Source organism: Parambassis ranga, chromosome 15 (assembly GCF_900634625.1).
Source record: "Parambassis ranga chromosome 15, fParRan2.1, whole genome shotgun sequence".
Classification (NCBI taxonomy): Eukaryota; Metazoa; Chordata; class Actinopteri; family Ambassidae; genus Parambassis; species Parambassis ranga.
The window spans coordinates 9,640,836-9,654,643 of record NC_041035.1 but is presented as its reverse complement, the minus strand read 5'-3'; the positions used below and the strand labels follow the sequence as shown (position 1 = coordinate 9,654,643).

General features: G+C 40.3%; 2 protein-coding genes across 3 annotated transcripts in view; one reads left to right on the top strand and one right to left on the bottom strand.

Annotated features, from left to right (window-relative positions):
* The first annotated feature begins 2,990 nt into the window (after positions 1 to 2,990).
* Positions 2,991 to 13,808, top strand: part of LOC114446873 (SH3 and PX domain-containing protein 2A-like) — a 47,003-nt gene continuing 36,185 nt past the window's right edge. For both annotated transcript variants that reach the window (XM_028422742.1, XM_028422740.1), the window contains exons 1-2: positions 2,991 to 3,395; positions 11,300 to 11,380. In XM_028422742.1, the coding sequence (XP_028278543.1) occupies positions 3,324 to 3,395; positions 11,300 to 11,380 (153 nt within the window). In that variant the 5' untranslated portion in view covers positions 2,991 to 3,323. The remainder of the gene's footprint in view (positions 3,396 to 11,299; positions 11,381 to 13,808) is intronic.
* LOC114446874 (N-acetyllactosaminide beta-1,3-N-acetylglucosaminyltransferase 3-like) lies at positions 4,124 to 7,540 on the bottom strand. The gene is made up of 2 exons (XM_028422743.1): positions 7,380 to 7,540; positions 4,124 to 5,821 (listed from the first exon to the last, which is right to left on the bottom strand). Exons 1-2 carry the CDS (start codon positions 7,406 to 7,408, stop codon positions 4,690 to 4,692), a joined length of 1,161 nt encoding a protein of 386 aa, XP_028278544.1. The 5' UTR covers positions 7,409 to 7,540; the 3' UTR covers positions 4,124 to 4,689.

Genomic DNA, 13,808 nt, shown 5'->3' with positions numbered 1-13,808 from the left:
CACTAGACATTCCCTTAGATTAGAATCATCTTCTTTGCCAGCACTAAGCAAGGCTAGCAGAGCATTCGTAACAGATAGACTGAGCCTGATGCCTATTGTTGATAGTTGTTTTGTGTAAGGTGGAGGTATAGCACATCATCTTCGCATAAGTTATATACACTTTTAACACACAGAGAGCTTTGAGTCACATTAAAACATTGTAGCATTTGTAGTAAATACTGTCAAAACCTACACATTCTGCTGCTTCAAACTGGCTTGGAAATGATTTTTTACCACAAGAGTGACAGTTTATAATGCTACGCGAAACGAAGTATAGGATATCAGCAAGATAGAGAACTGCAGTATGACCTACTGGGGGTCCAATTAGTTTTTTTATTCAAACAAAAACACCTCTATTCTATCAGCTATTAACTATTATGACTTATTTCAATCATGAGAGACTCAGCGAACTGAATGAGAAAGATTTACTTTAAGTACAAAGTTTAAATGTGCATTGGCGTCCTAGACCCCGTCGTGAAGACCGCATCCGAAAAGGGGGGAAAACGCAAGAGGAGAGGCTGCTGGATCAGAAGATCCCCCCGGGGTCTAGACCTGGTGGTGGTGGAAAGCTGGAGGGCAGGAGATAGGAGGTCTCAACTGGCGTGGATCTAGTGGTGCTTGGGGTGGAGGAGGGTTGCCGGGTTCGATCAGAAGAAAGCTGGAGAGGAGATGGAGACTTTTAAATTGCATGCTAAGCTGTGATTGGTCAGGAGAGGGACGGAAAGCGACAGCTAATTGTTGAGGGAGGTGCTTTGTATTAAGCACCTGACTAAGAGAGGGGGAGCAGAGGAGTGAGGGATAGAAGGAGAGAGATTAGGAAGCGGATAGGGATAAATGGTGAATGATGGGAAACATCATTCCTGATTGAACTTATGCTAAGAGCTACATTTGTGTTGTAGAGGGTTAGGGTTAGAGCATAAGAAACCAACTAATTAATGTTAACACAAATGTTACATTAGTGCACATACTCATCATATTTACAGACTTACAATCATAATTAAACCACCTTTACAAAGACATTACCACATGGACCCTGAGATGCAGTCTTAATATTTACTGGGTTAATCCAACACACCCTGCTGCTGTGTCAGTGTGAGTTTGGCCACATAGGTTTAAACAGTTAATCTAAACTGTTTTCTCATAATGGAATGAAATCCATGTTTCCTCCATGTCAAGTCAAGTACAGTAAGACAAGTAAGGAACAGTAGTTTCACCAGCTGAAACACTTGGGGTCTCCTGAAGCCATTTTGCTGCACCGCATTTCAGGATGGGGTCTTGTATCACTTGCCATGTGACATACATATCAGATGGAAGGAATTTGTGTACCAGCAGCATTTCTTTAATAAAGCAAGGGTCATATTTATCTAGTTTGCTGGAGGGAACAGTCCACTCTAGCGTCCACACACCCATATGAGAGACAGGTGCAAGACCTGCTTTGGCCAGATATAATCCTATGTAAGCGTCGTCAATAGGAAGTAGGGGAAACAGCCATACCTGGCTCCCCTCTTAGATGTAGCAGATTTACTTTGAGCTTTGAGCCTGGATTCATCACACAGTCTAAGGCACTAAAGTTATAGTTGTTATTTTATTGTACATTTTATGCAAAAAAATCTCTTTTTACATATTCCACTTTTACTGTTGCTACATTTGTAGCTTTGCACCTTATGTGCATAATGTGGTCACTTTTATCATTTTATTGTGTGTACAGTATGTTTCTGTGGAATTTTGCACTTTTTATGCACAATTTGTTGCTAATTGCTCATTTCAGACAGATAGTTTTGCTTTGTAATAAAAAAAAACTTATTTGAAATACATATGAAAACTGTTTTTCATGATCTTTCAAATGTTATACATGTTATATGTGCCTAAATTGACCACCCAGTAAATGTATGGTGACCACAGCGGTCAATCTTAACATAGACATGTGAGAAAAACTTTTTGGTAATCAAAATGCTTCATTGTGAGTGTCAGGGTCATAGAAGTGAGAAACCGCATTTGGCACAATTTGGCCATTTGGACACATTTTGGAGAGATTTGGAGATGCCAGTGCCATCACAGACAAAACAGTCCACAGTTTTCATACAGTTTGGTTTAGGGGTGTGAAATTTTATACAGTTGTGGTTGACAAGACCTGTGTATAATTTCAACTGTCAAGCATCTCTTTGTCTCTTTGTCAGGCTTTTTCAAAAATATTACATTATTTTCGAGCACCAAAAAAACTTTTGAACAGATGCAGTTTAAGATGTGCTCTACTCACACTTTTATAATTTTTTTTTTTTCAGAAACTAGAATGAATTATCTTTCATAAGACTGTCTCTCACAGTCTCACAGTTCTCCTGTTATAAGCTTTTTTATGCAAATTAGGCGAGGATAGCAAGAAATCGGTAGATGAGAAGGGGTCAATAAAACAAATTCTACTGATTGTGATTACAGATCAAACACAAACCCCTTGTAATTGATTAGAAATGTCACTAAAATCTCTGAGAAGTTTGTAATCCATCAACATCAGGATGAGATGAATTAATCAAATAGCGTGGTGCAGTAATGTGGTGCCTCATCCACTAGGGGGGAGTAAGGTTGTTTGCCATATGTTAGGTTTAAGTGCTGTCAGAAATGCAAACGTCAGTGTAAAACACACTCTGGAGCAGATAGCACTGATTACAGGTGTTGTTTGTACACTATGTACACTTTTTGTCCATATGGCTGTTTTTGTCATAGTTGTTGTTTTTGTCATAGTTGTTTTATTTAATTTACCAAAAATGATGGAAATTAAAGGAGCACTTGAAGGCAGCATGGGTCATCCTACATCTTCTCCATCCACAGTTAAACGCGTAGTAGCCTGTCGACGCCTTTCTCCTATTGATAATTTTAGCAAAGTGTTTGATGCAATGCGAAGCGTGATAAACAAAGAGCCCCCTCCCCCTCCACACTTCGTGAAGTGTCCCTTTCAGTGTGTCCACTGTCCAGCCAGCTGGAGCGGGACCGCCCCGCGCGTATCGACTCGCTCTGCCCCTCCGTCTGCTCCCTGCAGCTGCAGAAACAGCAGCGGCGGCGGCGGCGGTGCAGCCCCTTCAGGAGGGAGGAGAAGTCTGATTAAACGCCAGTTTTATTGCGTTGTCATGTTTCACAAGGAGTTCAGAAGCTCTGAGAGCGCCTGACACCATCGTTTCATGGATGCTCAAAGGGCCTAGCTACTTTGTCTCCTCCTCTCCACTTTTTCACAGCGCCTGCAAAAAAATAGTTTCATAGTATTTTTGGTACAAGTTCCACTTTGGTCTGTCAAGATGCAGTTCCGCACCGTCCTGGACGTTAACGTTGTGGACGTGCAGAAGAGAAGAAACCCCTCCAAACACTATGTAAGTTGTCTCCTCCTTCTGTGTCTGCCGTCCTGTTGTTCAAGTTGTAACTTGCTTGAGTTAAGCCATGCTACCGCAGCTCTGTGGATGGCAGTGTCACTCTGTTTACAGGCATGAACAGCTACAAGATGGATTCCCATGTAATTTGTACAAACATCATGAATCCCAGAAGACTTTGGTAAACCGTAGCAGTGTCTTCTGGTTCTGCACTGTGTGTTTGTGTGTGTGTGTAATCGTGGGACTAAGAATGTTTTTCTTTTTTTTTTATTTTATATTGATTTTAAGTAAAAGTGACATTACTATCCAGTAGGTCATTATACATGCAAAACGATACTAATAGCATTCTGATTAGCACAAAGCATCACTGTGCCTGTAAGGACAGTCTCAGGGCCCCAGAGCCACATTTTGAAACACATGGAGATGCTTTGTTATTAATTTCCTGGACCAAAAAAGGAATAAGAAATGCCTTTGGAAAATACTTTGGTGTCAGGCAGCTGGATGGGCATATCATTGTCTGTGTTTGATGGCGGCTGGAAGAAAAAGTAAACAAACTTGGGCTCTAGCTTCCAAGTGGTTTTGCAAACTTCAGCGTCTTCAGAGGTTCATAGAGACAGATGTCAAGTGTGCAGATAGATTTAAATGCTGTACATTTGGGCTTGTATTATGTCTGTTTTACCGCACGTCCAACCATCTGCGGTGCAAAGAAAGGTTTTGTGTTATCTGTCTTGGAATTAACCATATTCAGCAGATTTATGCAGCAGACACATCAGACATCCTCAAGACATCTAAAACCTTTTTAATATACCACCTTTTAAATTCCACCACATATCAAACAATCTTGTCACAGTCTGAGTCTCAGGCTGTATAGTGCAGTTTATTGGCTTTGTGTTTAATGTTGGAAAAAACAAGGTCCATGACATGTTGAAGAACAACAATATTATTCATACATGAATGCTACGATATTTTTTCAGACTTACAAACATAATTACAACATGTTAAACACAGACACTGTCTGAATAGAAAGACATTGATAACCAGGTTGCATTAGTATGTAATGTACTCATCATATGTACAGACTTACAGTCATAAATAAACCACCTTAGATACAGATACACCTGCAGTCTTAATGTTTACAGGGTTAGTCCAACACACCCTGCTGCTGTCAGTGTGAGTCTGGCTACATAGGACCAAAACAAAATGAGGCTGCAGCTGAACAATTGTCTCATAATGGAATGAATTCCATGTTTCCTCCATGTCAGGTCAAGTACAGTAAGACAAGTGAGGAAAAGCAGTTTCACCAGCTGAAAGTTACACTTGGGGTCTCCTGAAGCCATTTTGCTCCACCACATTTCAGGTTGGGGTCTTGTATCACTTGCCATGTGACATACATATCAGCTGGAAGGAATCTGTGTACCAGCAGCATTTCTTTAATAAAGCAAGGGTCATATTTATCTAGTTTGCTGGAGGGAACTGCCCACCCTAGTGTCCACACACCCATATGAGAGACAGGTGCAAGACCTGCTTTGGCCAGACATAAACCTATGTAAGCGTCGTCAATAGGAAGAAGGGGAATGGATTGAGAAACATTATAAATGACTGCAGCTGTGTAGCCAGACAGAAGGAAGCCGCCTCCACCACAGTATGGAGGATATGTTTTTGAGTCATACACCTGGACTGGAACAAAATACTTGCTGTTTTCGTATCTTACGGGAAATGACTCCGGAATCAGATAGCCAGCATAGAGGTGCTTGCTCCCATCATTGTCACTGAGGCCTTGTAGATACTCAACCATGTTCTCTGTGTGGGCAAAGACGTCATCGTCACCATTCATCAGGAAACGAACCTTTGGACAGTTTCTGTCCATCCACTCCAGGAAGAGTATCTGCTTCAAAGTGAGGTTGTAAAATGATTCAGCGAAATCCCACTGGAGGATGTCATTGTATTCTTGTTGCTCCAGTTGAAGAAGTTTGTTCAGTCTCTCTTTTTCCAAACCAACATCCATTGTGCCTGAAATGAAGATCCTTCGAATCCACAGGCCTTTGTGGGTCCTCTCTTGACCCCAGGTTTTGCGCAGCACCTGTCTGCGATCATAGTTTGTGGGGGGGCTTTTGATGACGAGCAGAAGGAAGACGTCTGCAGATTTATCAGCTCCGCCACATTTGTCAGGAAGGTCCAGAATCATAGGAAAATGGCGGCAGTGACGGTAGTAAAGAAAGTCCTTAACTTCCCCAGAAAGAGAGCTGAAGCCAGTGCTGTTAGCAGCGGAAATGTCTTGCTGACATCTTGGGTGTGAGTATACATAAGATTTCCTCACTGCTTCTTGGGGGTAAGGTGTTTTGTGGTCAGTCAAAAATAAAGAGAGATACAGAACTAGGAACAGGGCTCCCAGCGAGAAGGATGTTGCGATGTTTACGCACGTAGACATTCTGCAGTAAAAACAAAACCACACTTCGTCAAACATTAAAATCACATATTGTTCAAATGCTTCACTCAACTCAACTTTATTTATAAAGCACTTGTTGGCCAAAGTGCTGTACACCAATATAAAAGCATATAAAATATATAAAACACAAAATAAGAACATACAACAATAAAAGTCAACATCTTAGACCGAGTTAAAAACCAAAGAGAAAAGGTGTGTTTTTTAAGACGATCTAAAAGCTGCAAGATAGTCAACTTGCCTATTGAGTTAATGGTAGGGTAGGAGATTTCATTCAGATGCACTTTTTGTTAAATTAGTGTAACTTCTCTTTACAATCCGATAGCAACTGATTAGTTTGGCAGTGTCGCTTTAAAACGAAGAATATGAATCATCTGTGGAACCTATAAAACGCTAAAAACATCAGCCAATCCTGTGAGACGCACCTGTGCGTATAGTTGGCTGGTTGTCACTCTCTTCCTGCTCTGCGCGCACCAGAGAGGTACGTGCATGATGGCACAGACTGGTTGGGAGGCGTGGCTTCGGGTAGGGTCCGAGAGAAAGAGGCGTGTGTTTACTTTCAAAATCTGGAATACTCTCACTGAGTTTTCAAAATCTCCTACCCTACCTTTAATGCATTAAAGAGTAAAATGAATAAAACATCTGTTACTGAGCTTATTTAATGAACCAAAACATGTTTGTATTACGTTCATACAGTACGTACAATATATTTCCACTGTAGTAGATTTTATTATTGCATTATCACCTCATCTACCGTTATCAGAGTTGTAACACATTGACTAAACCTGTGAGACAGGTTCAGTCATTGTCATTGTGTTGGCTCATGAAAGCAGTATCAGCACAACTGATGAAAGTCTATGCATACCTACGAAGAACTAGTTTATGTGGGTTTTCTTTACTCTTGTATGAGGTTATTTTTTGTCATTCTTTTGGTTGGTTCTTGTTTGATATTTTTTTTGTTTTTTTATTTTCTGTTACACTTTGGTTGTTTTAAAGCAACAATAATACTTGGTTGTCTGGGTTGTCAGGACAATGACTTATACCAGAGACAACAGTGTGCCCTTCTTCACATGGTAGGATTCAATTGTAATCTTTAATTTAAAAGATGGGATTATGATGTATGAGGAATGTTTTTGAAAACATTTCAAATACTTTTAACACTTGTGAGCTTGTTTGCTGTGTCACACAACTATACACACATACACACACAACATATGTTATTTATATTTTTACTGATAATTAAATCATACTCTTTTTTATGATAACAGTGCAGAGGTTTGTCTTTGTTGTTCCCAGTGTTAAAAAAAGTGTCATACTGAGCTTTTTAACATTAATAATCCCCTCTCATCACTCACCATTAGTTTTACCTTTTTTCTTTTGACTGTTTTTGGCTGTCAAAAATACCAAAAGTATAAAAATACAAAAAGACAATGTTTGACATTGAAACAGATTTGTGGAAAAAATTAATGGAAATGAATGCATTTCAAATAAGAACAGTTGGAGATAAGAAAAAACACATGATCATTTAACTATAATTACGGTACCTGAACTTGCTGGTAGATAGAGTTGGCATCCTTTGGTATGGAATATGTCCACAGGTAAACTATTGACTTTAAAAAGTAAATCTTGGAAACCTTTTCTGTTGTGTCCCTCTTCAGCCCTTTGTTACTCTAACACACCTATGTCGATTGTGTGAGTAGAATTATTTCTTCTTCCTATTTCCCTGTCAGACCTGCCCAACTGGGTGCCAAACACAATTTGCTATGGAAAACAGGGCTGTTTTATGTAAACATTTGCCAGCTACAGTCAGGTCAATGTCCACATTTTATTGCTATTAAACAGAAGGACATTGTACAAAACCTGAGGTCAGCGGATTTATAGCAGAATTTTCTATGCTATATAACTCTTGTAGTAATACGGTAGTTTTGAGTCAAGGTGATTTGATTTTGAGCACCTGATATAACATGACCTGGATAGATGGAAGTCTCACACACATTCTGTTCTGTACATGACCATGACAATAATGACTAATTATTTGTTAAACCTTTCATGTTAAGGATGGAGCTTGTGTAGATCACTGCATTGGCACTACTATTACCTTTAATAGTAAACACATTCAGAGTGTTTCTTTCAAGTTGTTAATCTTCAGATTGTTTTTCTGTGAATGTTTGAATCTCCACATCCACCCTGATCTGTGGTGAGGTTTCAAAGTGGACCGATTAAACCTAGAGGTTTAAGCATGTGAGCATGTGAGCAAGAAGACGTCTCTGTAGACACGTAAAAGATGTACTGTGCAAAATATGATGGAGGATTAACTATTAGATGTTTGTATCTAAAAAAAAACAACATAAAATGAAGTTAAAGCATTTAAACACTTCGCATTACCATCAGACACAACTAGTGCTAGAAAGTGGGTGCACGGGTGTAGACGGGTTTTGTTGGAATGCGTAGTGTGTTTGGAGGTTATGTTACTGACTTGAGTAATCAAATCTGACTAACCATCAGACATGCCTCCTTGCGGGACAACAAAAATCAATTAGTCCATCAGGTCCAATTGGATTAATTAACCTGAGAGTTAAGATCAATTGCATCATCCATCTTCTGCTGAGGGACCCTCCCCAAAGGCCCCTAAACAAAGGGCACAGGCTTTCTCCTGGGATTATAACCGGAGGTGAGCTTCCAGTGGGAAGTCCCCAAGAGGATAGAAAAAAAATCTTATTATCTATGAGCTAAGCAACTGGATATGCCTATCCGGTTTGAAAGAGGAAAGAAGCAGCCCTTTGTCTTTTGTTCCCACTGTTCAAGTGTGACTTCCTGGCAGACGATTTGTTGCTATGCATTCAGCATGGCAACAAATCTTATACGTTGCCAAAAAAAGGGAGCATTTTTTTGAGTGAAAACTCATGTGGCACCCCATCACGAACATCACTGTTAAATGCAGACTTATATATTTAGAGTGAAAATGTGGCTTTTGACTACATATAACCACCATCCATTGTAATTTAATGCAGATGAGCCCACACACAGTCATGAATTTACCTTCAGGTCACCTAGAATCTGCTGTAAAACCTTGTGGCCAATTCAGTAAATAATATCAATACATTAATCTGTAATCTCAGTTTATCTCCTGTCATATAAATTGCATTGTCATTGTCATGTTCTTTTGGGGTGTTTCTTGACCTCACACACACACCCTCGTTTTGATTCAGCGTGTTTGGTCAGGCTGTCTGTATCTAATTAGTGAGCTGCTGAAGAACCCGTTCAGCCTCACTGAACACGCTTTCTGTAACAAACCACTTGCAGAATGTAGACTGCATTTCAAAGTGGTTACTGAATGTCCCTGCAGCTTGTCACCATATGTGTAAATGCTGCTTTTGTGAATGGTCTGTGTCATGCGTTTAGTTGTAGATGGAAATACTTTAGGGACAGCCATCTATTTCCAAATGTGTGCAATCGTCTGCAGGCCTTTGTTTAAGTAAAGGATTTTTTTGGAACACTTCCAGCACCAGGGTTTTGTTGCTCAAATGACTGACAGCTGCTAATTCTTCTCTTTCATTATTTGTGTTCATAGATAAATGTTGTTGTCATTATGGGATCAACGTCTGTTACCTCAAACAGTGGACTCAGGTGAACAAGATGTGAAGCAATCATCCACACTCAACCAACTGCAATCAAAAACACATGATTTTTTATTACATAACACTTTAAGTCTTGGTTGGCTTTGTTACGACCCTGGGCTCAGGGGGGTAGCAACATGACAGCACAGCAAGCGGTTTAAAATAAGATTTACATTTATTTACAAATTAATTTACAACAGAACTAACAAAATAAACAAGGTGGTGTGGTGTGGCTCTGCTCCTGCTGGCTGAGAGAAAGAGAGAGAGTGAAGATTGGAGGAAGGGCCTTCTTATACCCTCAGCAGATGACCAGGTGCAGCTGATCAGTAGAAGGTCCCTGTTGATTGGGCATCTGACACAAAGCACAGAACCAACCAAAAAAAACGAACACCCCAGTGGACGTAACACCTCCCCCCATAGAAGAGATGCCACACAAGGCATCTCATCTTTTCCATTAAACATCATTCACATTTCAGCCCCAGCAGAATTTTAATGAATTCAAGTTAGCCATTTCAACACCACATCTACTTAACTTACAAAGAAAGACCTTAAACAAAATGGACAATGGAAAATGGACAAAATGTGTTTTTTTTACTCCAAGTGTCTGCACAGAGTAGTATTACTACACACAAAGGGGCAACATCATGTGCTCTCTTCACTAAAGGTACTAAATTTGCCTTAAACCAAATGAACTTCACCAATAGGTTTCCTTAAACAAATGGCATAATTGCCCACGAATCAGATGCATGCAAAACAAAACCCATAACACTAAAAGAGCTACACGAATGGGTTTTCAGAAACAAATGGCATTACTGCCCACGAATCATCTGAAGATGCACACACAAGGAAACCCAGCTACACAAAGTTCATTAGTAAAAGCCACACAAAACTTAAGCACCATAATGAAGCCGCAGAACTCCCTGCCAAGTTGCAGACACTCAACTCAACAGTTCAAGCCAGCCACAGTCCTCCCAAGAAACAAAGTTGAAAACAGAATACTAACAAAACTCAAAAAGGTAAACCCCAGTCCCTGACATCTTTCAGGACTTCCTTATGCCTAACGGTCTTCTGTGAGGCGTGCCGGGCTCGAGGCAAAGGGCTACACAGTGTGTCCGGCTAGTCTTAAGCAGCCACACTGTGCAACATACCCCCAACAGAACTGATGTTCCCACCCAGGATTACCTCAAAACAAAAAAGGCAAAACAACAAAGTAGTAAACCGACGGAAGAACTGACAGATCAGTCCAGCTGGTTCACTCGGCACCTACCTTACCAGGGTTTACCACAAAAAGGGAAGGACAACCTACACACCACACCACATTAAAATAAACTCAATAACACTTGCCATGCCTCAAAAAGTAACAAAATGGTTTCAGAAGATCCCGGACGAGCCCCCATATGTTACGACCCTGGCTCAGGGGGTAGCAACATGACAGCACAGCAAGTGGTTTAAAATAAGATTTACATTTATTTACAAATTAATTTACAACAGAACTAACAAAATAAACAAGGTGGTGTGGTGTGGCTCTGCTCCTGCTGGCTGAGAGAGTGAGAGTGAAGAGTGGAGGAAGGGCCTTCTTATACCCTCAGCAGATGACCAGGTGCAGCTGATCAGTAGAAGGTCCCTGTTGATTGGGCATCTGAAACAAAGCACAGAACCAACCAAAAAAACGAACACCCCAGTGGACGTAACAGGCTTGATAGTTTTTTAATGTGTGACTAAAACAGAGGAACTTAATGAGTTCATTTGACCTTTGATGGCCTTTTAAAGTAAAGTCAGCCAGGCCAAAGTGTCTTTGACCAAGTGACTGTTCCTAATGGTGCTCTTTTGTTTGGTCTTTTCTCTAGGTGTACCTCATCAACGTCACTTATTCAGACTCCACTTCACATGTCATCTACAGGAGATACAGCAAATTCTTTGACCTACAGGTATGTCAGCCTGGCTGCATTACAAAGTACTTTTACATGTTCTGTTAAGAATGGGTTTAATGTGCATGTATTCTTCATGCTACCATGTTAAAATCGGGGCACGTTTATCTTTTGGTCCAGTCTTTCTTGTTCAGCTGCGGAGGAGGCAGTGTGCTCAATGAAAGGTCTCTTTTAAAGCCACTGCTTGGAAATAGGGGAAGTCCAGTCAGCAGATGCATGAAAAAAAAACGTGACCTCAGTCAGAATGCAGCATGTAGCCTAGCCAAAGCACTTTTTAAAGGATCCAGTTGCCTCCAGTGAAATATATTTATTCCTGTCATTTAAGTTTACATTACAGCCTCACAGCCATCTGTACTTGTACTTTACTACATCTGTGCTTGTTTGTAAGGAAGATAAACAATGAAGTGGCCTAAACAACACTATGAAACCTAAATGACTGCATACCCTATCAAGTGCTTTTACTTGTCAGTGGTCGTGTCAGGCAGGTTTGTCCGGCCTACATTCCTGACACAAGTTGCGACTTTAAAAAGGTTGGTTTTTCTCCAAAGCTGTTATTAATTGTGAGCTGTTTTTAGGCATGTGGAGAATGGCTTTAAAGTTGTTCATAAGTGTAGCTCTTGTGTTGATTTATTTGAGACAGTATCACCTGATATGTTTATATATAAACATATCAGGTGATGTTTATATATAAACATATCAGATATAGTACCTGCACTTTAATGTTTCCTCCAATGCTTCCTTGTGTATGTGATTCCAGGAAAAAAAAGCTCTTACTACTGAAAATAGTAAGAGTCCAAAAATGTGATCCATGTTGTTTGTAACTTTATGAAGCTGTTACAAGGGGATGTACAGGGCTGCGATAGCCCTTTCAGCCACTCTGCTGTGGCTTTGGTGGTCTGGCTGTAGGAAACCCTTTGTTGTCTGGTCTCTTGCTAATAGCCGGGAAAATTCAGGCGTGGCCTGTTAGATAGAAACAGAGCTTCTCTCCTGTCTCTGTAAACATTAGTCTTGTCCATAGATCCTGCTGCTGGGGTGTGTTTGTCTGACCAGGATAATCTGTGAAGTTAGAAGGCCAAGATAATCCATGTTGCAGCTGTCCATACAAAATAAAGAAAAGAAAAAAGGTTCAGAAAGTGGGCTTTATCTATATCTTTTATGAACATAGTCATATAGATGTCTATGCAGGCACTGCTTTTATTCTCTATAGTAATACTAAGACAACGGACAAAGGTATGTACAGTTAAGGTGAGTTTTGCAGCCTTGGATTAAATTCAAAGAACAGTATCACATAGCTGAGATAGACATGAGATTTTAAATGCCTCATTGAAGTCGTTGGCATCTCTCCAAGAGGAAGAAAAGGTGTTCTTTGTCCTTGCTGACTGACAAGTAGAAGCTGATGACGAAAAATGCATTTGGCCTGTCAAATGTGACAATGAGCTCATCTGAAAACTACACTGTTAAAAAAATAAAGGGCACCCTAAAATAACACAGTCTAGAGCTCGATGAGTGAAGAATGAAGATCACAGGGCGGCAATGGTGAATCTGCTAATCTTGGTGGTTTCTGGCAAATGCCAATCGCCCTGCACGGTGTTGGGCTGTAGGCACAAGCCCCACTTGTGGACGTCGGGCCCTGATACCACCCTCATGGAGTCTGTTTGTGACAGTTTGAGCAGAAACTGCAGAACCTCTCCTTTATAGGGCTTATCTTGATAACTGCCTCTCATTTCCACCTGTTGTCTGTTCCATTTGCACAACAGTGACTGAAACTGATTCACAATCAGTGTTGCTTCCTAACTGGACAGGCTGATTTCACAGAAGTGTGATTGACTCTGAGTTACACTGTGTTGTTTAAGTGTTCCCTTTATTTTTTTGAGCAGTGTATTAAATCAGATTGAAAGCTAAATAAGGTCACAGAAAAGAAATGCCTTTTAAGCAGATCTCCCATATGTCAGACAGCATACAACTGGCCTCATAAAACTCCTAAACAGACAGCGAAGCTGGTCTTTTAAAGATGTAGTATCCCTTTTTATTGCCAATTGGACATCCAAAAATGCACTCACGGCTAATGTTTTAAATCTCTCCAACGCACTAAACATAATTCATAACTACTCCCCCGGGAAGTAATTATAATATATACAATATTTCTATTGTATCTGATTACTGCTCTCTTTGTCTTTTCTGCTGAGTGAAGAGTGCAGCGTGTCAGGCAAGTTTGTCCGGCCTACATTCCTGACACAAGTTGCGACTTTAAAAAGGTTGATTTTTCTCCAAAGCTGTTATCAATTGTGAGCTGTTTTTAGGCATGTGGAGAAAAATTAATGACTGAGAATGGCTTTTCATAAGTGTAGCTTTATTCGAGACAGTATCACCTGATATGTTTTAAAAGTACCTGCACTTTCACGTTTCCTTGACATCATACATTCCTTCT